This window comes from Myxine glutinosa, chromosome 2 (assembly GCF_964187855.1).
Source record: "Myxine glutinosa chromosome 2, kmMyxGlut1.1, whole genome shotgun sequence".
NCBI lineage: Eukaryota > Metazoa > Chordata > Myxini > Myxiniformes > Myxinidae > Myxine > Myxine glutinosa.
The window spans coordinates 190,122,355-190,146,974 of record NC_136262.1 but is presented as its reverse complement, the minus strand read 5'-3'; the positions used below and the strand labels follow the sequence as shown (position 1 = coordinate 190,146,974).

At 41.3% G+C, this 24,620-nt stretch overlaps 1 protein-coding gene across 4 annotated transcripts in view; it reads left to right on the top strand.

Annotated features, from left to right (window-relative positions):
• Positions 1 to 22,648, top strand: part of LOC137420978 (ubiquitin carboxyl-terminal hydrolase MINDY-1) — a 90,019-nt gene extending 67,371 nt beyond the window's left edge. For 3 of the 4 annotated variants that reach the window (XM_068106545.2, XM_068106548.2, XM_068106547.2), the window contains 5 exons: positions 10,782 to 10,884; positions 16,263 to 16,405; positions 16,533 to 16,712; positions 18,397 to 18,546; positions 21,147 to 22,648. In XM_068106545.2, the coding sequence (XP_067962646.2) occupies positions 10,782 to 10,884; positions 16,263 to 16,405; positions 16,533 to 16,712; positions 18,397 to 18,546; positions 21,147 to 21,314 (744 nt within the window). In that variant the 3' untranslated portion in view covers positions 21,315 to 22,648. The remainder of the gene's footprint in view (positions 1 to 10,781; positions 10,885 to 16,262; positions 16,406 to 16,532; positions 16,713 to 18,396; positions 18,547 to 21,146) is intronic. The other variant, XM_068106546.2, reaches the window with a different exon arrangement.
• The last annotated feature ends 1,972 nt before the right edge of the window (positions 22,649 to 24,620 follow it).

Genomic DNA, 24,620 nt, shown 5'->3' with positions numbered 1-24,620 from the left:
GGGCGGATTACGGAGCAATTCCAGCCGCCACCCCCGTAGCGAGCGTGCGGAAGGGTATCCGGTCGAATCCCCAAGTACCTTCTATACACACGCTGCCACGAGAATGGGGACTGGACCTCGCATGAGTCACGCTGGTCTGATACGCCCGAGTGGTTTGCGTGTCATGTGACTCGTGCCGTTAATTATTATTGAATCCGATTGAGCGGTTTTATTCGTACAATGCGAAGCCAATAGTGGGAAATGACGTGAACGGCCAAATGGATGCAAAAGAACACAGGTTTATTAGAATGTTCAATTTACAATGATCAGGGCAAAGAGACACAGGGCAGAAACTTGTTGTCCTTAACTTAATTCCCGGACAAGGGCCCTTTCACTCACGCGGGGAAAGGAAGGAAGAAGGACGCGCTCAAAGGCCGTTGGTGCCGTTCGTCCCGGTCAGTTCGCTGGGCGTGTCCCTGGGATGTTCGTGGCACGTGCAGGGAGCCCCGGGCAGGGAGATCGTTGGCGTCTGTGGCTCCGGGAGAGATTGTCCTCGCAAGCGCTATTAACAGGCAGCAGAGCGCAGGGCAGGGAGAGTTCGCGCTTTCTATCACACGCACAGTCCTTCAGAATCCCGGGACAGAGAGCTCAGAGACAGACAGCGCGTTGGGAGCTTGGCCATGGGGGAGGGCGTTACCACCGAGCGACTCGATCACAGAGAGAACCACAGAGCCAGTTTTGGGGGACCGGGGCAGGGTTTTATAGCCCCTCCCCAGAGTCCCACCCGAATGTTCGAAGCACCTCCCCTGGATGCCGTTGTTAGCCACTCCCCTTGAGCTCCCATTGGCTGCTTGCCGTTTACCGGCCACTCACCTTCAGCTCCTCCCTCGGGCCTCCCAGACTTGTTCTGGGCATAGCACATGGCATTCCAGCCCAATGAACAATGAAGCCTACACTTACTTGCCTGCTCCAACGCCTACTAACACAGGAAAGGAGACAATGCTTACATTTAATAATAAATAATTGAACTAAGCGAGGCTACATGTTGTAGTGCAACTAACTAAGAGGGGGGCTTGCCTTTATTCTCAAAACTGCAACAATATATATTACTGCGCTAACTTGTGAACCAGTGATGGGATTTTAACCAAACTTTGTATAAGTATATATTATGATGCAAAGACGAATTGATTAGATTTTGGCTTCAAAGGTCAAAGTTCAGAGGTCATGTCAGGTAAAAATGTGATACTTGAGTCTGTAATATGTCTATAACTTGCAAACGGCTGAAAGGATTTAAATAAAACTTGGTACAAGTATGTATAATGATGTAATAATGTGGAAGGAGGCATATCGTTCGATGTCGTGATGTCTAGTGACATTCTAGTTTGTCTGGCAGTCAAACAAAATTGAAAATCCTTCCAAACAGGAAACTTACTGTTTTTAAGGATGTCATAAAGGACACAAACAACAGGCACAAAGAATGAATGTAATGTGTTAAATAAGGTGGTGTAAAAGATGCCGCATCAATGGCGGTAAATCTCCAAGAAAAAAAATTTCTACAACCTTTAAAATCTTTATTTTATTTCATTTGAATTATGTACTTGAACACTGTAGACCACAAATCACCTTTTTGACCAATATAATTAGAGCATTTTACATCGTCACGACCAATCAAATTTGCCTCTCATAGACCCTGCCCATGTCCTTGTTTCTCAAGACTGCGTGGAGTAAGGTGTTCTATGAACTCTCCAGTTTATGATTGTGGGGATTTAATTCGGGTATACATCTTTCTTTTTAAAATCTTTTCATTGAATTCAACATAAAGTAACTGACTGTCATTTTGCAAGTTTATGAAGAGGTGCATTTGGTCCCATTATTATTATTACTAGGGCATGCCCGTACTATATATATATCTAAAATTATATCCCCCCCCTCTATTTACATGAAATGGTTTGGTCCAAAGCGAACGGCTTGCGAGTACGGTGACAATCCCCCCCCTCTATTTACATGAAATGGTTTGGTCCAAAGCGAACGGCTTGCGAGTACGGTGACAATCCCCCCCCTCTATTTACATGAAATGGTTTGGTCCAAAGCGAACGGCTTGCGGAGTTTGGTAAAGAAATCGCCATAGCGTGCACAAACGCGCAGGAAAGCGAAAGAATCGCAAATTAGTTTTAATTAGTTGTAAAACATAGTTTAACGCCAACATAGTTTGCCAACGTGAAATAAATGAATACGCTCTCAAATGTGCCGTCCGAGGCAGAGTCTGTTCGGCACGTTCGGCACACGTGATAGCTCGCTGCTCTCTGATTGGTTGAATCGTTTTTTGGACATAGCTCGGTAACTACCTGTCCGATTAATATGAAACCTTGAAAAGGCACATCCTCGGGTCCCCAGCAATATACCTGGCAAGTTTCAAGTATATCGGACCCGTGGTTGTCGAGAAACAGCGGTCACAGACAAACAAACAAACACACACACAGACACACAGACACACACACACACACACACACACAGAGATTGCTGGAATTATAGATAGATTATTATCAGTCGTAATAATACAAAAATAATCTTTGATTATACAACCTCCTTTTGGAGTAAGTTCTGTTTTCTGTTTATGGAATATGTTCTTCCTCATGGTCAGATATCAGCCTTGTTTCCATTACCGCAACAGTGAAGAAGTGGTATCACAATTCAGAATTACTGCTGCCTCAGGACAATGCGAGACTGGGGTGGTATCTTTGTTAAACATTGTGAAAGTGCACTTGTACCGAGTGGCCACAAAATCCCTATGCACGCAGTTAGAATTTATCTGTATGCTCCCCTCCATTCTCCATACAAATTTGAATTTTTCTTCATTTCTTCTGGACATCTTCTTCCATGTTGAGGGTTGGAGGTCATAAAAGCAGCCCGTCACAGCTGTTTTGAGGTCTTCAACTGTTGTTAGGCAGAGATGAAAAATTTCCTCTTTCACAATGCCCCAAAGCGAGTTGTCACATGTTGTTAAGTCCGGACTTTGAGGAGGCCACACTATCTCAGATCCACATCCAATCCATTGTCCACTGAATTTGTCGTTGAGATATTCTCCAACTGTGAAAGCATAATGTGCTGGTGCACCATCTTGTTGCAGGATAGCTGTTGCCTTTAGACATCTCTCACACAGTTGTGGAACAAACCACATCTGAAGCATGTTCAAATAAGCAGTGTGATTGACACTTGTATCGAAAAAATATGGCCCGATGAAGTGATCTTCTGAAATTGCTGCCCACATCATGACATGAGGAGGATGCTGTTCAATTTCCTCATAAAAATGAGGATATTCTTTGCACCAAAAATAAACATTCTTGGATCGATTACTGAGGTAAATAGCGCACTCGTCCAAAAAAAATACGCTTCGTCTTGATTTAGTGGTGGGAAATCTATGCAGAAGAGCCTCGCTCTAAATCAAGTCAAATCAAAGACACTCCCTGTTGAAAAAGCCTTCTTCTCCCATGCCCGCATTGTGTCGTACGTAGGAGCTGGCTTATCGAACCTCTGCAAAAATCTTGTCCTTATGGCCTCAAAACCTGCTCCTTCTCACGTGCCGTCGTGAACCCAAACACAAGTAATCAGTCTCTCTTATATCGTGTACAGTACTCACTGGTGTCCGTCATGCTGAAGCTGTACCTGGAAAACAAATAAGTAACAGAGGACACACTTATGCAGATGGACTTTGTGGCTACTCTGTACTATATCTCTAATTCCCAATGCACAGATGGCAAGAACTGGAACACAGAACACTGTCTTTGAGGAAGCTTTCTGCACATCACAGTTACTGCCGGAACTTGTGTATATAGTAGTTACCGCAACAGTGAAATAGACAATCGTGTTCACAGGAAAATTGACATTTTTGCTGGAGATCTGGAGGGTGATCTCCAATAATACTGTGATCATCAATCGCCATTAATTCACAATCATTAATCCTTGGTGCAGAAATGTCAACAAAATGTTGCATCCAAATTTGTAAAGTGAGGTAGTTTTAAAGCTAGTTTGTGGCATATAACCTTGTATAGTTGGCAACGTTTTCTTCTTCAAAGGAAATTTAAATTTGCCCTCAAAAGCACAGTACTCACTACAAAGATACATAGCTTTGGTTTTCATGCAGGATAGATCTGGAACTTATGGATAACAGACTACAAAATATAATAGCACCTGTTGGCCATTTAAAACTCATCCATTCCTGCATGGCCCCATGTTATTATAATGAAAATGGACATATGAGGATAAGGGGAGCGATTAATTATACAGTTGTTAGTTATCCTTAAATATATGAGTTGTTTATATAGGTGGTTTTTTATTTGTGTAAATATGAATTTTTGGAATCGAATATGCAGGAAGCTCCCAAACTCCCCACCCCTGCCACCCACTCATCTTCACCCCTCTCCTTTGCTTCCCTCAATGCAAACCTTCTGTGGACGGTCTCCCATGAGTTGCTTGGCTCGTGCCATGTCCAATGAACATTTAAAAGTCAATGGAACTTTGAGAACCAACGGTTCTGAAGGCGAAGGCCGAGACTCATGCACTCTGTTTTGACACAAGCGGCCAATGGGATTCAAACCTTGCCCCTTTCAGATCTTTCCAGCCAACCATGGAGAGTTGAGACTTCAAGCAGGATCGTTTTACACTGCCCGAAATGGCCAACAGACATTCTGCACCGGATCCTCTGCCATACTCTGCATGAGAATCCTCAGGCCATCAACAAGCTATTCAGCCTGGGAGGCCTGGGGGTCATGCCCCTTTGCTCAGAACTTCAAAGGGAGCGGGAGCAGCGTTACCCGGATCCCCAGCCTTCCTCCGGCCATGCCTGAATGACCCAGCCCGTCTGAGCCAAAACTAGCTGATGGTACCTGGAGAAAGGGAACCCCTTACCTGTCCACTTCATCCCTTCATCCTGTCTAATCTCCCGTTTGTGTACTTAATAGGTGATAAGGTTTAGTAATAAGACAAACAAAAGTCCAAGGGTAGGGAATTGTATAAGCACGTTGTCATTGGGGTTTATTTCTTTTGCATTATTTGAACTCGACCCATTCCTTTTTTACTTTTTTTTCTTCTGAATAATCTTTGGTTTTATTCCACCCCAACTGACTCTCTCGAATGGAGACAAATTGTGTTTAATCTGGCAACGATAAATGTCATTTGCACCTTTGTGCGGCTGGTGGGTGAAATTCCATGAATCTGTTCATTTATCTTCACATAATCAATAGCAGCGACTCAAGTAAACCCTCGTCCAACGCTGATTTGTTCATACACATGGGAATAAATGCAAGGCTTATTTCCCGAACGCGAATAAAACTTGATTATACCCTGGTTTGAATGTGGCGCTATGACCTCGTCATGCACAGAGGTGACGTTTCCCACCATCTTTTACCACCTGCAGTGTTTTCAGTGTGCGTTTTACCACAGTAGAGTGAGCTGGTGTCCAGGAGATTTATTTAACTCAATGGTATTTAGCCTCATGCTGTACCCTCAAATACAGTATGGCACCGAAACGTCAAGCCTCTCCAAGTGGTAGTATAGTGAAGAAATCCTGTAAAGTTATGACATAGGCAGAGAAAAATCGTGATTTTGGACAAATTGCATGTTGACCTTGTGATGTAAAAGCAATACACATGTTGACCTCGTGATGTAATTAATTTTTGTGACCCTCGTGACCTATTAGGAAAGGCACGAAACGTCTAATCACGGAATGTAACATGAAGGAAATGTAAGTTGGCTGTAACGGTCACATGACAAGCTGCACTTAATGTTGCTAGAAGTGTAGTCCAAGTATCCTTTGACACACCATGTCCCTCTCGGGCATTTAATAGTGTCTTACGAAATAAAGTGATTACATGTTTTGCATCTGGGGTGATTAGATCTTGTAGCTAACTGTGTACATGTGCTTGTTAGCCATACAGTAATGGTTTAACTATGCCTTACTTAGCTCTTAAACTTGGTCTCCCTTGACATATCACGTGCCTTTGATACGGTCTGGCACCCCGCTCTGCTCGCCAAACTCTCCTCCTATGGTATCCATGGAAATCTCCACGCATGGCTTGCGGACTTCCTCTCTAGTCGTAGTCAACGTGTGGCCCTGAATGGATTTCTCTCATCTCCTCTTCCTGTTCAGGCTGGAGTTCCCCAAGGCAGTGTTCTGGGCCCTGTGCTTTTTCTGGTCTTCATCAATGATCTCTCCGACTCTCTGGAAAATCCTCTCTATCTCTTTGCTGATGACTCCACTCTCTGCCGCTCCATTCTTCATCTCTCAGATCGACAGTCTGCAGCCTCCTCACTCTCTGCAGACCTCGATAAAATCATAGACTGATCAAACAAGTGGAACATGTCTTTCAATCCTGACAAATCTCACACTCTTACTATGTCTCTCCGAAAAGACCGACTGGACAACCCTCCCATCTATTTTCTGAACAATCCTCTCCAAGAAGTTCTGTCACTCAAGCTTTTGGGTCTCACTATCTGCCATGATCTTTCCTGGGAAAACCACATTTCCAAGCTGGCCTCCAAAGCCAGTCGCTGACTGGGCATCATCCGTCGTCCGAAGTCCTTCCTTGGCACTCCTGAGCTCAACACATACAAGGCTTTCATCCGCAGCTCAATGGAATACTGCTCTCCCCTCTGGGCTGGTGCTCTTGCCTCACACCTAGCTCGGCTTCACGCTGTTGAAACCAAAGCTTTCAGAATCAATGGAATCTCACGTGATGAATCTGATTGTGAGGGCCTTTCACTCACTCACCGCAGGCAGGTTGGTGGTCTTTCTGTCTTCTACCGACTCCTATCCGGCCTAGCTCCCACAGCTCTGTCTGTGCTCTGTCCCCCAAATATTTCCTGCAAGTCGCACCAGATCTGCCAGTAACCCTCTTATGGTGAAATTGCCAAAATCAAGACTCTCTGCTCACCTTCACTCTTTCATTCCTCTTTACTCCCACCTCTGGAACAAACTCCCTTACTCTCTTCAATCCCACTCCTCCCTCCAGGTCTTTAAAACAGTTGTTCACCACCATCTCTTATCTTCCCCCATCCAAAACGTTGATCTTTTGTATCCCCATTAATTCACCCCAGATCCACTTTATTGAAATACCAACTTCCTACCTGGAAGTTCTAGCAGTGTCCATGTTTCATTCCTCTCCCACCCCTCCCCCCCCCCCCCCCCCCACCTTCCCATGCCTCCTCTCCCCAAGCCATCTCCCTCCCACAGATCTTCCGTTGTTCCTGTTCTCTGCTGTTGTACTTGTGTGCTTTCCTCTCTCCCCCCATCTTGTCCCCACTCCCTTTATTGTATGTTGTGTGTCGGTTTTTTGTGTTTTTTTTTTTTTGTGTGATTGATGTTACTTGTTACACGAGCCTCGATCTTGTATACAAAAAAAAAAAAAAATCACAGGCAAACTTGTTCAGTGGCCCACGGCAATTGAGAATACACAATGGATGGGGTAGAAGTTTGCTTGTCAAAGTTTGTCAAACTTGTCAAAGTCAAAGTTTGCTCGGTAGGTGCATCATGGTCGTGCGGATCAGGCTCTCTTGCATTTGTGCGGGATGCTCCGGGTGCTGGCTCGATCCGGTGTCCCTTACTCTCCCTTACTCCTTCCAACTCTTGAACTCTCCTCACTCCTTTGCTAGGCAGCTGATGATCACAGCAGCTCGACAGACAGCAGATCACGCCTCTTCACTGCTGCTCATGATCACACCAACTCTCCGTTGTCTGAGCTTGGTTGATTTATACAGCCACCGCACACGACCCCCGCCGTGAGGCTCTTCCCCTGGTCCCATGAGGGTCGCGCTCTCGCCCCCATGGCAATGAAGTTGCCGTCATTGAGTTGCCGCTCACTTGTTGTCGTCATCTCATCAGAATGTGAGCAATTCAAACATTCAATCTCGTGGCCTGGCCATTTTCATGCAGAATATGAGGGGGAGGTGAGAAACGACTATTGTGAATGATGAAGAGTGGTAATTAGAGGGAAAAGAGACTGACTTGGGGTGATGAGGACCTTCTAGATATCCAGTCTTGATGGTTGCTAACTGGAGTTACAAATACTTGAGATGACTTGATTAATAATTACCCCTCATAAGCCTCAGTTATTTTTGTTACATAAAATATTTGGCTCATTGAGGAGCTGCAAGACAAATCACGGACACAGTAAGGGAGACAACACCAGACTTAACTCCTAACCGATGGCCCTGACCTTCGGGGAAGTGGTATAACTTCCCAAGGCATTCTGGGTGTGTTGCTTTTCTCTCCACATTTAGCTGGGGAATTAAGGAGACTGCACGCACAAACACTCATTTGCAGTTTCTCAGTGCTCCATCGTATTAATGCTGAGCGCCAAGCGAGGAAGCATTTTAAAAGTCCTTGGTATGATCCAGCCAGGTATAACTCCATATTCACAGTAGATGCTTTTACCATTATGCTACTGGGCCTGGTTCAACACATTTGACTAACTATATATATATATATATATATATATATATATATATATATATATATATATATATATATATATATATATATATATATATATATATATATATATATATATATATATATATATATATACACACATACACTTGAGACCCAACATTTTCATATTAGAATTTGTATATTTGAAAAATACAAAAAAAAAGAAAAAAAAGATGCTGTATTCGGACTGTTGCTAGTATCTCAAAGGCTAGAGGATGAATGTGATTATATGGATCGTTCATAAAAGTTTTGAATGCTCCTTGTAACTTGTCATTGTTGACTGCATTGCAGAACTCTTTAAATCGGTTTGTAGTCCTGTTGTAAACTCTGCACATTGCAATGTGAGGTTTTGCCATGTGTGAAGCCCAACTAAGTGACAAAGGCTGTTGTGCAGTTCCTGGACTTTTTATTAGTCTTGCCCCAAAGAGGGTGCAGGATTATTGCAATGTGTCTGTTTGTCTGTCTGCCTGTCTTTGCCACACCCATATATTTTCGCTTTAGAAATGTTTTTCTCTGCAACCGCTTGTCCGATCAATGCAAAACTTTCAACATAGGAGGGACTCCCCATGGAGAATATTTTATTGCTAACCCTGACATCATAGGTCACATGGTATGGCAGCCATATTGGATTAAAGGAAATGGACATCATTTTCTCCGAAACCACTCAACACAAAAAAAACAAAATTGGCATCTGTCATCAACTTTCCGTCAAGTATATCGGGTGGATAACGATGATGTCATTTAAATGGTATTCAACCCATAATTGGTTGATAATTGGATAAATGCTTATCCGAAAAATCTGCAACTTCATATATCTGATCTATGACCCCATGTGAGTGAATAATTACATTTATGACGTTCATAACCCATGCCAAGAAACTATGCGACATAACAGGGTGCATGGATTTTATGGGTATGTGGGCCATAATATTAGCGTGTTCAGTTAACTAGGGCGTGCCCGTACGTGGGTGCAAAAAAACATGCGTGCAAACAACAACAACAAAAAAAAACTTTGAAACCACGTGGCAGTAACGACCACAGAACCCCCCCCCTCTATTTACATGAAATGGTTTGGTCCATTCGCAAAGCCAAAGCGAACGGCTTGCGAGTACGGTAGAACCCCCCCCCCCCCCCCTCTATTTACATGAAATGGTTTGGTCCATTCGCAAAGCCAAAGCGAACGGCTTGCGAGTACGGTGACCATACCTTGGGAACCACTTGTCCGATTAATTTCAAACCTTGAAAAGGCACATCCTCGGGTCCCCAGCAATATACCTGGCAAGTTTCAAGTATATCGGACCCGTGGTTGTCGAGAAACAGCGGTCACAGACAAACACACAGACAAACAAACACACAGACACACACACACACAGAGATTACTGGAATTATAGATAGATGATGGTATTTTTTGTTCAGAATGAACGAGCAAGGCGAGACTATGTGCTCTTCGAGTGCCATTCTTGTTTATTATCGATTTATTTTTGGGGCATTTTATGCTAATTTTTTCTCTTGAAATAGAAAAAGAGGAGCAGACTGAAATTTAAATTTTCGATTGGGAGGTTTAGGCAAAAAGGCTATTAGGTTTTTGAATGTGTTCTTTAGTAGTGTTAAACTTTAACACTTGCTTTGACAAAACTGAGAAGTTGAAATACATTTGCAGAAATAAGGCCTGAGATACAGGTTTGTTTTCACAATTATTTTTATGCCTCCGTTGACGGAGTCGCCGGAGGCATTATGTTTTCAGGTTGTCCATCCGGCTGTCCATCCGTCCGTTCGTCCGTCCGTGATAGGTTTTCGTTACCGCGATAACTTGAGAACGGCTAAAGGGATCTTAGTCGAACTTGGTGCATGTATGTATAATGAGGTAAAGATTAACTGATTCGATTTTGGGGTCATGAGGTCAAAGGCCAAAATTGAGAGGTCATGTTAGGTAAAAATCCTGTTACGGCGATAATTTGTGAACCAGTGATTGGATTCTGACCAAATTTGGTACAGTTATGTAGAATGATGTAAAGAGGAACTGATTAGATTTTGGGGTCAAAGGTCAAAGTCTGTAATATGTCTATAACTTGAGAACGGCTGAATTGATCTAATTCAAACTTGGTACAGGTATGTATAATGATGTAATAATGTGGGCGGAGGCATATCAGTTGACGTCGTGACGTCGAAGTGTCGTTCTAGTTTTATTGTGTGAAAATTTATGAATTTACTTTTATTTAATTATGTACTTGTGCATTTTGTTTATATCTTTCTTTATCCCAGTTCTATCACTGACTGCTTTGGCTTCTTTGATCTTGTTTGTCCTCTGGAAATGCAGAATACCGATGTGGTCAAAGCTGTTGGAAAATGCAGTTACAATCAGCTTGTGGAAAAGATAATATCGAGCAAAAATTCTCAGAGCAGTGAGGAGGTGACTACCGGTAAGATCACTAGTGCAGTTGATGCATTCCACTTATTGTTATGCAAAATGACCAAAAAACGTGTACTTTATATTTCAAAGCAGAAATATATTGTTATATTGTCTGAGAATTCTGTCGTTTTTTTTTTGTTTTGTTCCCTGCCAGAAGAATTTATAGGGTACAAAAAATGGTAATATAATACAGTATTACATGTCAGTGAAAAAAATGTGGTGGCGTAAAGACTTTTGGGTTATTTGGATAGGAAGAAAAAGGAAAACACTGCAATAAAAGTTATGCAAAATAATGTAGAAAGCATGAAACAGCCTCCCAATGGAATGTCTCCAGAAATTGTAGGAAAGAATTCCAAACCAGATATCTGCTGTTTTTCCTGAAAAACTGGCCACACCAGTTTGAAAAGATATTGAAAATTTCATATATTACGATTGTGTAAAATACGTTTAACTTTTGTTTCTTTGATAAAAAAAAAAACATGATCATTACTAGAACGACACTCGGTAGAGTGTATACCGCCGCCAGGCTGAACAGGTCACGTTTTATCTCCCACTGATAGGATGGATCTGGATCCGGACCTGAACCAAAATCGAATCGGCTTGTTCTCGTCACCCAACCAACTCATCCACCAAGTTTATTCACACGTCGTCCATAATTTTTTTTTGAATATCATGTTATATATCGCTTTTCACCCGATCTCTCGATGGTGAAGAATCACTTTTTAAAAAACCAAAAAAAAAAACCTTGAACAATGCGACTGTGTCGCCAATATGCCTCTGCATATTCCCACAACGGGTAGATGCCATCACTCTGCATATGTATGGGTAGTGGATCACGTTTGTGAAGTTTCATTTTGATCGGATACGGTTCGTTTTTCTATCCAATATGGCTGCCAAACCACGTGACTTATGACATCATCATTTTCAAACTATATGCAACAGTGCTGTTAGATGATATTTTAAAATTTCGCATCAATAGGGTGAGCGGTTTCAGAGATATAATTATTTAATATTTTCCTTCATTCCAAAATGGCTGCCAAACCATGTGACCGATGATGTCATAAATTTAATATTTTTTAAAATGGGTCATAGATCATGTGCATGCAATTTAAGATTTTTAGGATAAAGAATTTGATTAAAACATTTTTGGCTGGTGTACCACTTCAGCTATGATGTCATCATTATCATGCTTTTGTTCCCCATTGGGAGTACTTGACAATGTCCCAAGTTTCAAATTTTTCCATTCAGCCGTTTCAGAGAATTTATTTATTTATTTGCTTTTAATCCAAGATGGCTGCCATACCACGTGACCTGTGACATCACAATTGTCATAAACATTCTGCATGGGTGTCACTTCTACCCTGAAAGGTTCGTCTCAATCGGACATATGGTTGCTGAGAAACGCGAGCTTTAGCCCGGACAGACAACCCGAAAACGCCTTCGGTGACTGTTGGCGGAGGCATAAAAATTATTGCAGCCGAATCCATATTCAGGTCTTCACCAAAATTGAAACGATTAAAGCTTTTTCACACACAACCTCTCCACCAAGTTTCGTCCAAATCCATCCACAACTTTTTGAGATATCCTGCTATACAGTCACGTGAAAAAGTAGGTACACCCCATGTAAAGTTTTGACTTTTTCAACATATTTCAACATACAGCTATTTGATCTTCATTTCAACAATATTGACAGATAAAGGTGATATAATACAACAAATATCATGAAACATTTACATTTTGTAGTCCATTGTATAATTTAAATAAACATAAATGCAAATTTCGCATGTGGAAAAAGTAAGTACACCCCTACATTTATCACTCCTTCAAATACCTAAAATTAGAATGAGGTGCACCAGCTCAGGTGCAAATGATTAGAACATGGTTAGAGAGGATGTTGGAGGAACCTGTCTTATTTAAACCTCAGATATTTAGTTTGGTTTGCTCTTTGTTGTTGAAGTGTGCGGCGTCACCATGCCTAGATCAAAAGAGCTTTCTGAGGCCTTCAGAAAGAAGGTTATAGATGCCTACGAGTCTGGGAAGGGATTTAAAAAGATGTCCAAACAATTTGAAATCAATCATTTGACTGTCCGGAAGATCATCTACAAGTGGAGAAGATTCCAAACAACTGCCAACTTGTTCAGGCCAGGCCGCCCCAGCAAGTTCAGCCCGAGAGCAGACCGCAAGATGCTGAAAGAAGTCTCTAAGAACCCCAGAATTTCATCATTGGACCTACAGGTAGCTCTTGCCACTGTTGATGTCAAAGCGCACGAGTCTACCATTAGAAAGAGGCTACACAAATTTGATCTACATGGGAGGTGTGCCAGGAGGAAACCTTTGCTGTCCAGAATGAACATCAGGGCAAGACTAAAGTTTGCCAATGAACACCTAGGCAAAGACCAGCACTTCTGGAACAATGTGCTCTGGTCAGATGAGTCAAAGGTAGAGCTATTTGGCCACAGTACCATAAGACATGCTTGGCGAAAACCAAAGACAGCATTTGACTACAAGAAGCTGATACCAACTGTAAAGCATGGTGGTGGAAATATTGTTGCGGATCTCAGCACATCGGCTCTCCCCTTATCAAGAGGGGGTTAATCCCCTTGTCCTCTTATCTGGCCGACGCGGCCCTGGAAGCTATAACGTCCTTCCTGGCGTGGCGTTAGGTAGGGTTTTTAGGCCCAGGGATTCGCTACTACCTAAATACTAACGTCAGCCAGAAACGAGGGAATAACTTCCGCCCGAATCACAGATATGGATGGAAACGCCGAGCGGATAGCGATCCGCGATCCGAGCTGTTAACAAGTGACTAGACCCGATTGTAGCGGTTCGGAATCGTGCCACGCTTACCCAATTGAGAAAACACTAGGACGATGGAATTAAGAGGAAACCAGGAAAATAGGAAGAACAGATGGGTTTATTAATTATGTACAAAGAAGAATATAATGACGGGGAAGGCTGGTATACTGGCGTACGTAATATGCGCACTATTCGCTCCAAGCGACCCTCTCCCCAATGTCCTGCACGCTGCAGTTCGTGGCAATGCGTGCCGCGCGCTCGCCCTTAGTACAGCGGGTTTCCACAGTGCATCTCTTTGAAATACCAATGCCAGCTAGGCCTCTTTGTTCAAGCGCATAGGTCCTTATACTCGCGAGTCCTCTGTAATCACGACAGTCCTCTCAGCACAAGCTTCCGCTGTAAGTCCTCTCAAATCGCAGCAGTCCGTACGAGGGCTTTGTGTGCGCGCTTTTATAATCAAGCCAGCGAACGCTCTCGAAGCCCAAAAGCCACGCCTGTCAGGCGATGTCACTCCAGCCCTGGTTGGCTGTTTATGGCTTACTGGCCCCGCCCTGACGGCTGGTTGACGTGGCCACACCTCCATCCTGGTGCTCCGCCCTCTTCTCGGGCCTTACCTCGTGGGTTTCTGGGCTGGTTTGGGCGGAAGCCCAGCGAGGTGGCGAACGCTGCTGACAAAGGCGCATAACAAATTGGGAAGGGCCATGGGGCACAGACTGGAGCGCGCTTAATGGCGTCGCTTGGAAGGGAGGCTGCCAAAATGGACGGAAGGGCCTACTCTTATTTGATTGACACAACGCAGATGCAATTATTGGAAAATGGCCTTATCTAACACGTACTAAGAAATAACTGATGTCCTATGGTGACCTACGTGTTTCTTGTGGCCTACCTATAGGGTGCTACCTTTAACCTTTAATGATGTTATATTTATTTACAAGTGTGGGTTCTCAAAACCGCAACAATATTATGATTTGGGGCAGCTTTGCTGCATCAGGGCCTGGGCAGCTCACCATCATAGAATCTACTATGAATTCTTCATTGTACCAGAGGGTGCTTGAGGATAATGTGAGGCCATCTGTCGGAAAGTTGAAGCTCAACCGAAGGTGGACCTTGCAACATGACAATGACCCAAAACATACCAGTAAATCCACCAAGGAATGGCTGAAAAGAAAGAAATGGAGGGTTCTGGAATGGCCAAGACAAAGACCGGATCTAAATCCCATCGAGATGTTGTGGGGGGATTTGCAACGAGCTGTGCATGCAAGAAACCCCTCAAACATCGCACAGCTGAAAGAATTCTGCATGGAGTGCGCAAAAATTTCTCCCAGTCGATGTCAGAGACTGGTAGACAGTTATAGGAAACGCCTACTTGAGGTTGTTTCTGCCAAAGGGGGCAATACCACCTATTAGAGCCAAGGGTGTACTTACTTTTTCCACATGTGAAATTTGCATTTATGTTTATTTAAATTATACAATGGACTATAAAATGTAAATGTTTCATGATATTTGTTATATTATATCACCTTTATCTATCAATATTGTTGAAATGAAGATCAAATAGCTGTATGTTGAAATATATTGAAAAAGTCAAAACTTTACATGGGGTGTACTTACTTTTTCACGTGACTGTATATCATTTTTGGCGATATCAATCAATGGTGAAGAATCACTTAAAAAAATTGTACTAGCTGGATCCAGATCCAGATCCAGATCTTCACCAAAATTGAATCGATTCTTCCTTCTCACACACAAAACCTGTCCAACAAGTTTCGTCCAAATCCATCCATAACCTTTTGAGATATCCTGCTATATGTTGGTTTCAGCCCAATCTCCCAATGGTGAAGAATCAATGAAAAAATCTAATAATTCTGAAGTCCGAATCCATATTCAGATCTTCACCAAAATCGAATCGTCCTTGTCAGACACCCAACCGGTCCACCAAGTTTCGTCCAAATCCATCCACAACTTTTTGAGTTATCCTGCTCTGTATCGTTTTTGGCCCAATCTCGCAATGGTGAAGAATCACTTTAAAAAAAATTCTACTAGCCGTATCTGAATCCGGATCTTCACCAAAATCTAATCATTTCGTCCTTGTCACACATGCTACCTCTCTGCCAAAGTTTGTCCGAATCCGTCCACAACTTTTTGAGATATCATGTTCACAAACGGACAGATAGGGGTGAAAACATAACCTCCATCCACCTTTGGTGGCGGAGGTAACAAACAAACTAGAAACCGGAGTGAAAACTGAGTACTCCCTTTCAGCGCGCGTCATCACCGGGCCCCTTTTGGTGCCTGGCGATGATGTCATGCAGCGCCTGGAGATGGAATAGGAAAGGAGCGGTGTACAACAAGGTGCAGGGAGGTGAAATTCACTGCACGTAACAAGCACACAAACCATACCGAGCCTTGGTTCTGTCGCTGACCCCATTCCCATCCCACCCCATCCACTGAACATAAATATTTAAACAACAACAAAAAATCATATGAATTTGCCATTCAATTTGCCATTAACCCTAAAATGTCCAATTTTTGTATTTTGTTCATGCATTGAATGACCCCCTTGCACTGTCTCTACATCTGCCTCATGTGCAGGGATAATAGCTGAACAGTTTTTGGACAATACAGCTACACAACTAACATACCATGGCTTGTGTGAAGTGAACAAAAACATCAAAGAAGGGGAGCTCTGTGTCTTCTTCAGGAATAACCATTTTAGCACCATCTATAAGCACAAGGTGAGATCGAGTTTCTTGCATTCAAATGGACAATACCCGTGTGCATGTGTATTTTCACACTATTGTTCCTAAGAGCAATGGAGCTCATGAATACCTTTGTGCGTCTGTAATGTCTGATGTACCACAGGGCCAGCTGTACCTATTAGTTACTGACCAGGGCTTCCTGAGAGAAGACAAGGTTGTTTGGGAGAGCCTTCAGAATGTTGATGGTGATGGAAATTTCTTTGATGCAAATTTTGGACTCCGACCACCTTCTGAACCCAGCACCACTTTTGTTTCTAGCAACAACCAAGAGCAGATAGACCAGGTAACTTATATTGGTGACTAGACGTATGAGGAATTAAATGATCTTATATAATATTTTCAAATCGGGGACATTTTGACAGGCTGAACATCCAAAAGAATACACTTTCTTTTTTTTGTATATGAAGTGTAGGCTTGTGGAAGGAAGAGCTCGGACAGAACAGAGCAGCTAGAACACAGTGGAAAGCGAGGAAACACACCAACACCAGGGTAGTGGAGAGACACAACAGAGACACACTTGGAGGAAGAATGGGCGAGTAGAAGAGTGAGATGGTATGGAGAGGGGAGGAAGACATTGGGGGTGATTGAACTGGATACAGGCTCAAGCACACGAAGTAAAAGGCTGAAAGAAGAGGAAGGAAAAACTAGGGATGAAATAACAATTCAGTAATTAAATGGGAAGTTTGGTAGAGGGAGAGGAGAGAAAACCACAATAACCTGTAAAGGAAGGGATTAGCTTGGTGATGATTAACAAGGGTCGACGAAGCGCAGACTTTGGGCGCAATCCAAGTGCTTCGGTGAGATAGAGATTTGCAAAATATCCCTTGTGAAGAAGAGGAAGAATATATATGATGAAGAAGAACACGTGGGGTGCCAGTGCCAGAGAAATAAGGATGGTGAAGCATTTTAATGTTTTTAAAATGCTTTTAATGGAAGAAGCATATTCCATGAAGACATTGAGAAAAGTGAGAGGAAAGCAAATAAAATATGTACAGGAAGTACAAGTAGAAGGCAGAATCATTGTGTTTTGGAGTGTTTTAATTTTTTTGGAAGCGAGGGGAATAGAATAACATTGAAGAGGCAGAAAGGACAACATTATGGAGTGAAAAAAAAGAAAGAAACAACGACAAACATCTCAAAACCGAGACAATTTAGCTTTTGGCCATTCAGGGAGTAGGCCTGGGCTACATGAAAAACAAATTCAACAATATCGGCAATAAGGTACGGTTTATCATGGAAACTTTTTGATGAAAATACAAACGGCAAACATCTACAAAAATATAACAGAAAAACACGGAGGGCCGGTTCGAAAAAGTTAACTTTAATTGAGGTGGAAGCTATAGATTCTATCTTCATGTGCAGCAACTCAGAACTGGAAGATTGTTGCTGAAGATGAAGAAGAGCACAGCACTGGGCCCAGTACACTTCTAATTAGAGCACTTCTGCCTTGACAGGGAGAGGAGTTATGAGGATCCCATTGAAAATGGAAGTCAACAAGTCATTTGTTGGTATTCTTGCAGGCCGTAGGCTCAGTTTGGAAAGCAAGGTGAGATGCTAGACTGTCAAATGCTCGAATCAAGGGAGATCACTCGGATCTTTTGTCCGAGAATTGGGAGAGCAGCACCAGCCTGTCTAGAGTGTTTGAAATTTTGTTTTTAATGATAATTAAAATGCATTGCTCTCCGATAATTACATCAATGAAGCATAATGATCTCATAATTGATGAAGTTGATAAAGCATTATGTATTGCTTCTTTCCCCAGTTTTCCCTGAATCTTGGAATTGCACAATATCCAGGAAGGGAAGATAATCCAAAACAAAGACCTAAAAAAGTGGCTTATTTGTGAAAATTGGTCATTTTTTGCTTTGACATACAGTCATGGTATAATTGTCAAAAATGCATGCAACTATATTGCCTTCCTGGAATCCCCCCTGCTTTTTACCTGGCCATGGCATTGTTTTTGCCAGGACTACTTAGTGGCATTGTCACTGCAGCAGGAGCAGGGAGTTGTCACAACAGCACCTGCTGTTAGTGATTTGGAGTTTGCCAAGCAGCTTCAAGAAGAGGAAAACATTCGAGCAGCACAGTTTTACCAGGACCAAGAGAGGCAGCAGCAGGTGAGTTGCTGGGTTTTTGGTTAAGTTTTATGATATTGATAGGATTTATTTCACCTTCTCTGTAAAACCTCCAGCTTTGTCGAAACTGCCCCTTTTATCTGACACGACCTTTGTAACAATAATCTATTGGATGAATTGTGTTCAAATGGTGGATTTATTCATTAATACCTTCTTCTTTTTTTTGGTCAAACTTTGCCGAACCCATTGAAGCATGTTAGTTTCAGATTTCTGTATTTGTAGATTTCCCTAAAGGTAATGCTTTCTGCCTTTTTATAATTAATCAAGTCTCCCTTGTAGGATAGGGGAAGACTTATTGCTGTTCGTGTTGTAGGGTTTCTTTCTACAATTGGTGCCTCCAATTTTAATGGTACCAAAGAGTTTCTTAGACCCCTAGGAGTACTAACCCACCATTTAGAAAATTATTATTTATTTTCTTTTTTCTTCCAATGTATCAATTTCCCAGCTGTATCTCGGAGCCTGCTGGGACTTTCGGTATGAAATGTTGCATCAATAATGTGAATATAAAGTATGTGGGGGTTTTTTTTTTATACCTTGACCTAATTATGAGGTCATGACATAATCATAGACATATTGACATTTTCACCATAACTCGACTAAAGTTTGTCCAATCGGAAAAAAATTCCCTATCTCCATACCGCCGAGTGAGGAACATTTACGCTTGATTTATCTCATGCCCCTCCAGGTTAAAGGTTAATGTATTGCACCCCTCGGGGTAGGAGTATTTAAAAAAAAAAAAACCTCGGGGTAGGAGTATAAAAAACCACCTTTAGAGGCCATTTTTCCCCGCAAAGCGGGGGTTGGCCTTTTTCGGGAACCATGGTTGTTGTTGTTTTTTGGTCCCCTTTTTGAAGCAGTATGAAAGCACTATTTCGATTTTTTTTTCTGCCGATGTCCAAGGACATTCGGAATGAAATTTTGCCTCAATAATGGGAATGCAAAGTACACGGGGTTCATTTTTTTTTTTTACCTTGACCTAATTTTAAGGTCATGACCTAATTATAGGCAGTTTAACATTTTTCTCAAATCAACTAAGGTTTGTCTGATCAGAACGAAATTTCCCTCTCTAGATAGCCGAGAGCATGGCACATTTAAGCTTAATTTACATTGTAACCTTCCAAGTTAAATGTCAAGGTCAAATGGCGGTCTGAAAAAAATAACGCTTTTTTTTGGTCATTGCTCAATTTCTCTAATGCAGCATCTCAAAGACCGCTTGACCTTCCAAGATGTTCTTGTATCATAATAGTGGACCTGCAATGAAGTTGAGCACCTGATATTTCATTAGTCCTTGACCTACTTTTGGTTTGTGGCCTAATTAGCCATCATTATAATAATTAGTCATTTGTGCTTAACTAGCAAAATCACATCTTGTGTGCTGATTTGTCTTTATAGGTGTCATTTTCTGCACATCCCTCGATTGAATATTATGGATACCTTTTAGATGGGGACACATTTTCTTAATTTACACTCTATCACTAAATGTTGAAGGTCTAGGTCATATGATGGTCCAAAATAAATATGGCCATCATTGGATCGTGGGCCAAAGGTAGGCCGCCAGTAAAGCGCCAATGCTAAGCCTCTCCTGGTCGGGTGAGGCTTACCCTTGGTGATCGGTGTGATCGCAGATATATAGTTTTGGAAATATCTTAAACAAATTCTGTATAACATATAGCCATCGTTTTACATCACAAAACTTGGTACAGGTATGTAAAGATGAACTAATTATATTTTGGGGTCAAGAGGTCAAAGGTCTGTAATAGGTTTGCATTACCGCGATAACTTGTGAACCAACCAGTGATGGAATCTTGACCAAATTTGGTATAAGTATACTGTATATTATGATGAAAAGATTAACTGAATAGATTTTGGCATCAAAGGTCAGAGGTCATGTCACATTAAAAAAAGTGATACTTGAGAAGAGCTGAAGGGATTTAAATCAAATTTGGTACAAGTACCGTATGTATAATGATGTAATAATGTGGGCGGGGGATGCTGCAACGTCGAAGAGTGCCATTGTAGTTGTCATTTTCTATTATTTCTCTTGTTCTTTATTTTGAGATGCTTTTTTATCTTTTTTTTTTTTTTTTTTTTTTTTTGAGATATTTTGATTTGACTTTTTTGAAAAATATTTTGAGAATTCCGTTGTTTTTTTTTGTTTTTTTTTAACACTAAGTTGAGGCTCGTATAAGAGCTAACACATAGAAACATAATAAAGGGAGCGAGAGGGGGAGATCGAGGGAAGCACAGCAATAGTAGGGAACAAGGACATTGGGAGATCTGTGGAAAGAGAGATGGCTGGGGTACATGGGATAAAAAAGATGGACACTATAGGGACTTTTGGGAAAGAAAACGGAATTTGTAGGGGGTGGATTTGAGGTGGATTAACGGTGGTAGTAACGATCATGGTTTTGGTTGGGGGGATTGTTTTTTTTGTATACTTGAAAAAGAATTTTTTTTTTAACCATACACAATCAACGCAATGCATATTATGGTCAAAGTAGTCCCAAGATCTTTAATTGATGCGTAGGCGTAATTGTGCCAAAGTTATTAATGTTTACGACATGGTTGTGCTTATTCTTCAGCCCAGAAGGCAGCAGCCGTCACCATCCTCCGTGGCACGGCCTGCCGTAGAGTCTGTTGCTGGGGCTGCCACTGGTCCAGCAGCAACACCAGGACCGTTGCTGGGGCCGACTTCAGGAGGAGATCGGCGGTCAAGAAAGCAAGACGAAAAGAGATGTAGGATTCTTTGATTATATCGGTTGTCCAATGACAAGCCAGATATTGGAACTGCTGGGACGGAATATGTCCTGTCTTTTGAAGTGGGAGATGGCTCCTGTACGGTGTCTGTGGCCTTGATTCTTTCCTCCCTCTCACCCCTTCTCTATTACTACCTTTGTATTGCCTCACATTACAGTACAAAATGGCTTGGGTTTTGCCAATCTTCTCTAATAGAGCGGATTGTAGTCACATTTGCTTTGGTCTTATCAAACTTTATTGCTCGTTTACTTTTTGCTGTGACCCACAGACAGGATCAATGTTTCCTGCTTGTTCCGATAGGCATAGGAATTACGACCTTGCAAGCATTGTTTGAAAGGATTGGTGCCTGGTGCAATTATTGTAAAGTGCACAGAATAATGCTGTTTTTGTACCGGAGATCTTCTTGTAAAGATCGAATTTGTTCGTGCAAGCTGAAGTTATAAATGCACAATTGTTAAACAATTGTTTTGAGGTTTATAATACTAATTCACATAATGTGGTGCATACAATTTTAACAGGTCATGTTTTTTGGAAATATTTTCTTCTTTCAGCGGGCCGATGGGGTTTAAGCTGAACTCTTATTGATAACATTGGTGATTATCCTGCAGAGTGTTTGGCAAATGAGGTTTATATCTATCGTTCATCCTTTTTTACTCGGTTCTGGAAAGTTTTCATTCTTGTGGTGAAATCTAAATGATATTGCAAAGCCAATGGATGACCTAAATGTTGCTGTTTTGCTTACAGGTCTTTGCTAATTGTTTAACAAATGAATGTACTTTGGTAAGTAATGTGGAGGGCAGGGGGTGTGGGATATGAAATTTCTCCAACACTAGTTTTATTCTTCCTTTTTTTCGAATAACATTTCTAAAATTTGAGGAGTTAGTTTTTCCAACCAAGTCTTACCTTCAGTAAAGGAAATAGTCATTTGTGCTTAACTATGAAAGTCCCATTTTGCGAGCTGATTGGTCTTTCCAGGTGTCATTGTCTGCACATCCCTCAATTTAATGCATTGCTCATTATGCTTAAAGATATTTCATAATCAAGCTATTTACATGACGGTTGTACATATTACTGTATTTATAAATACGAATATTTGTAAAAGTTTAAATGTATAAGATATGCAAGTGGTCAGGATTTGTTACCAAGTAGTGCAAATTGTTCCTTCACTCAAATTGCTTTAAAACTATTTGTTTGCAGTTTACCTGGGCAGTGGAATTTGCGTCTTGTAATTGGGTTATGACTAACTTGCTGGGAAATGAAGGAAAAGTATTTTGGAATGGCTATTAATGATTGATTTACATATGAATAAATTTCCACATTTATGTTTTATGCTTTTCTGACTTGTTAAAATAACTTGTAGACATGTTTGATTGGAAATAAGGCATTTATTCTACCAAAAGGGAGATATTTTGCGTTTTCAGCTGAGTGTAGGTGTGCGATGCTGTGATGTTAAATCCCAGAAAGCAAAGTCTGAACTCGAAATTTTCAAGTGCACATATAAAACGTCACAGAATGTTGGAAAGACAGACCACAGTTTGTAATTTGTCATATCCAGAGCATTTACCTGAAGTGTATACTGCACCTCGTTCCTTCATTACGACCTCTTTACCTTCATTGCATTTTCCATTCCCTTTCATTTTGTTTCCAAAGCATAAATAACGATATGAAAGGGTTAAAAGTGCCAAAAAGGTGTTTCGTGTTCTACAGTCTTCAAGTACACCATATAATTAAATTTAAATACAAGTACAGATACATTCAAAGTACACCGCCGCCATGCCAAATAAAATAAATAAATAACATCCTCCAGCGTGCGGTATTGCCGCTATGCAGCACATAGAGCTGGTTTTGGGAGGGAGAGGTGTACAATAATTGATTGATTAATTGCGTAATTAAAATAAATAAATAGTAATCGTATAGTAATTAATTTCTTAATCAATTGGCAAATAGCATACTTAAACCACCAGTGTTTCATCCAAAGCTGTAACTTTTTGAGGATTAATTAAATAATTTATTAATCGAAAAAAAAATTGATTACTTGATTTATCAACAAATCAAAAATTGACCAATCAATAAATCAAAAATATCCTTTATAGTCAGATCACTTGGTCACTGTCGTGTCCGAATATCGGCTTCCTCGCTCAAAAGGTACCCGAGATATTGTCCAAATGAAAAAGAAAAAAAAATTGTTTTATTAATAATGAAAAGAAACAAATAATAATGGTAAAATTATTAATCAATTGGCTAATATAATACCTAAACCCCCACCTTTTCATCTGAACCTGTAACTTAAAAAAAAAAAGGAAGTAATTAATCTAATAATTAATTGATTAATCAATAAATTAAAAATACCCTTTATAGCCAAATCACTTGGTCATTGTTGTCTGAATATCAGCTTCCGAGCTCAAAAGGTTCCTGAGATATTGCCCAGATGAGAAAAAAAAAATAGTCGTGGCCAATAATATTTGCACCCTTGCACTTTTTTCAAATAACTCACAATTTTCTCTAAAAATAAGTTGAAATTGACAAAACGATTTGGTCTCCACAATTCTTTATTTCACTGTTAATATTACAGAACCTTTGTTTTTGATTCAGAACTTAACATATCCTTTTAAATCAGAAAATAAAAAGAAATGGCGTTGACAAAATTATTGACACCCTCGACTTAATATTTGGTAGCACAGTATTTGGACAAAATAACTGCAGTCACGAGCTTCCTATAGCCATGAATGAGCTTCCTCCACCACTCTACTGGCAGTTTGGCCCACTCTTCTTGTGCAAACTGCTCCAGTTCTCCCAGATTTGAAGGGTGCCTTCTCCCAATTGCTGTTTTCAGATCTCCCCACAGGTGTTCAATGGGCGTTAGATCTGGACTCATTGCTGGGCACTTCAGAACAGTCCAGCGTTTTGTCTTGAACCATTCCTGGGTGCTTTTTCAAGTGTGTTTGTGGTCATTGGCCTGCTACAAGACCCATGACCTTCGATGGAGACCCAGCTTTCTGATACTGGGTTCAACATTGCGCTCCAAAATGCCTTGGTAATCTCCTGATTTCATGATGCCATGCACACATTCAAGGCACCCAGTGCCAGAGGCAGCACAGCAACCCCAAAATATCACTGAACCTCCTCCATGTTTGACTGTAGGGAAGGTGTTCTTTTATTTGAAGGCTTCATTTTGTTTTTTGTAAACATAGAAATGATGTGCTTTTCCAAAAATCTCTGATTTGGTTTCATCTTTCCACAGGACATTCTCCCAGAAGGATTTTAGCTTGTTCAGGTGTGTTTTGGAAAACTCCAGTCGG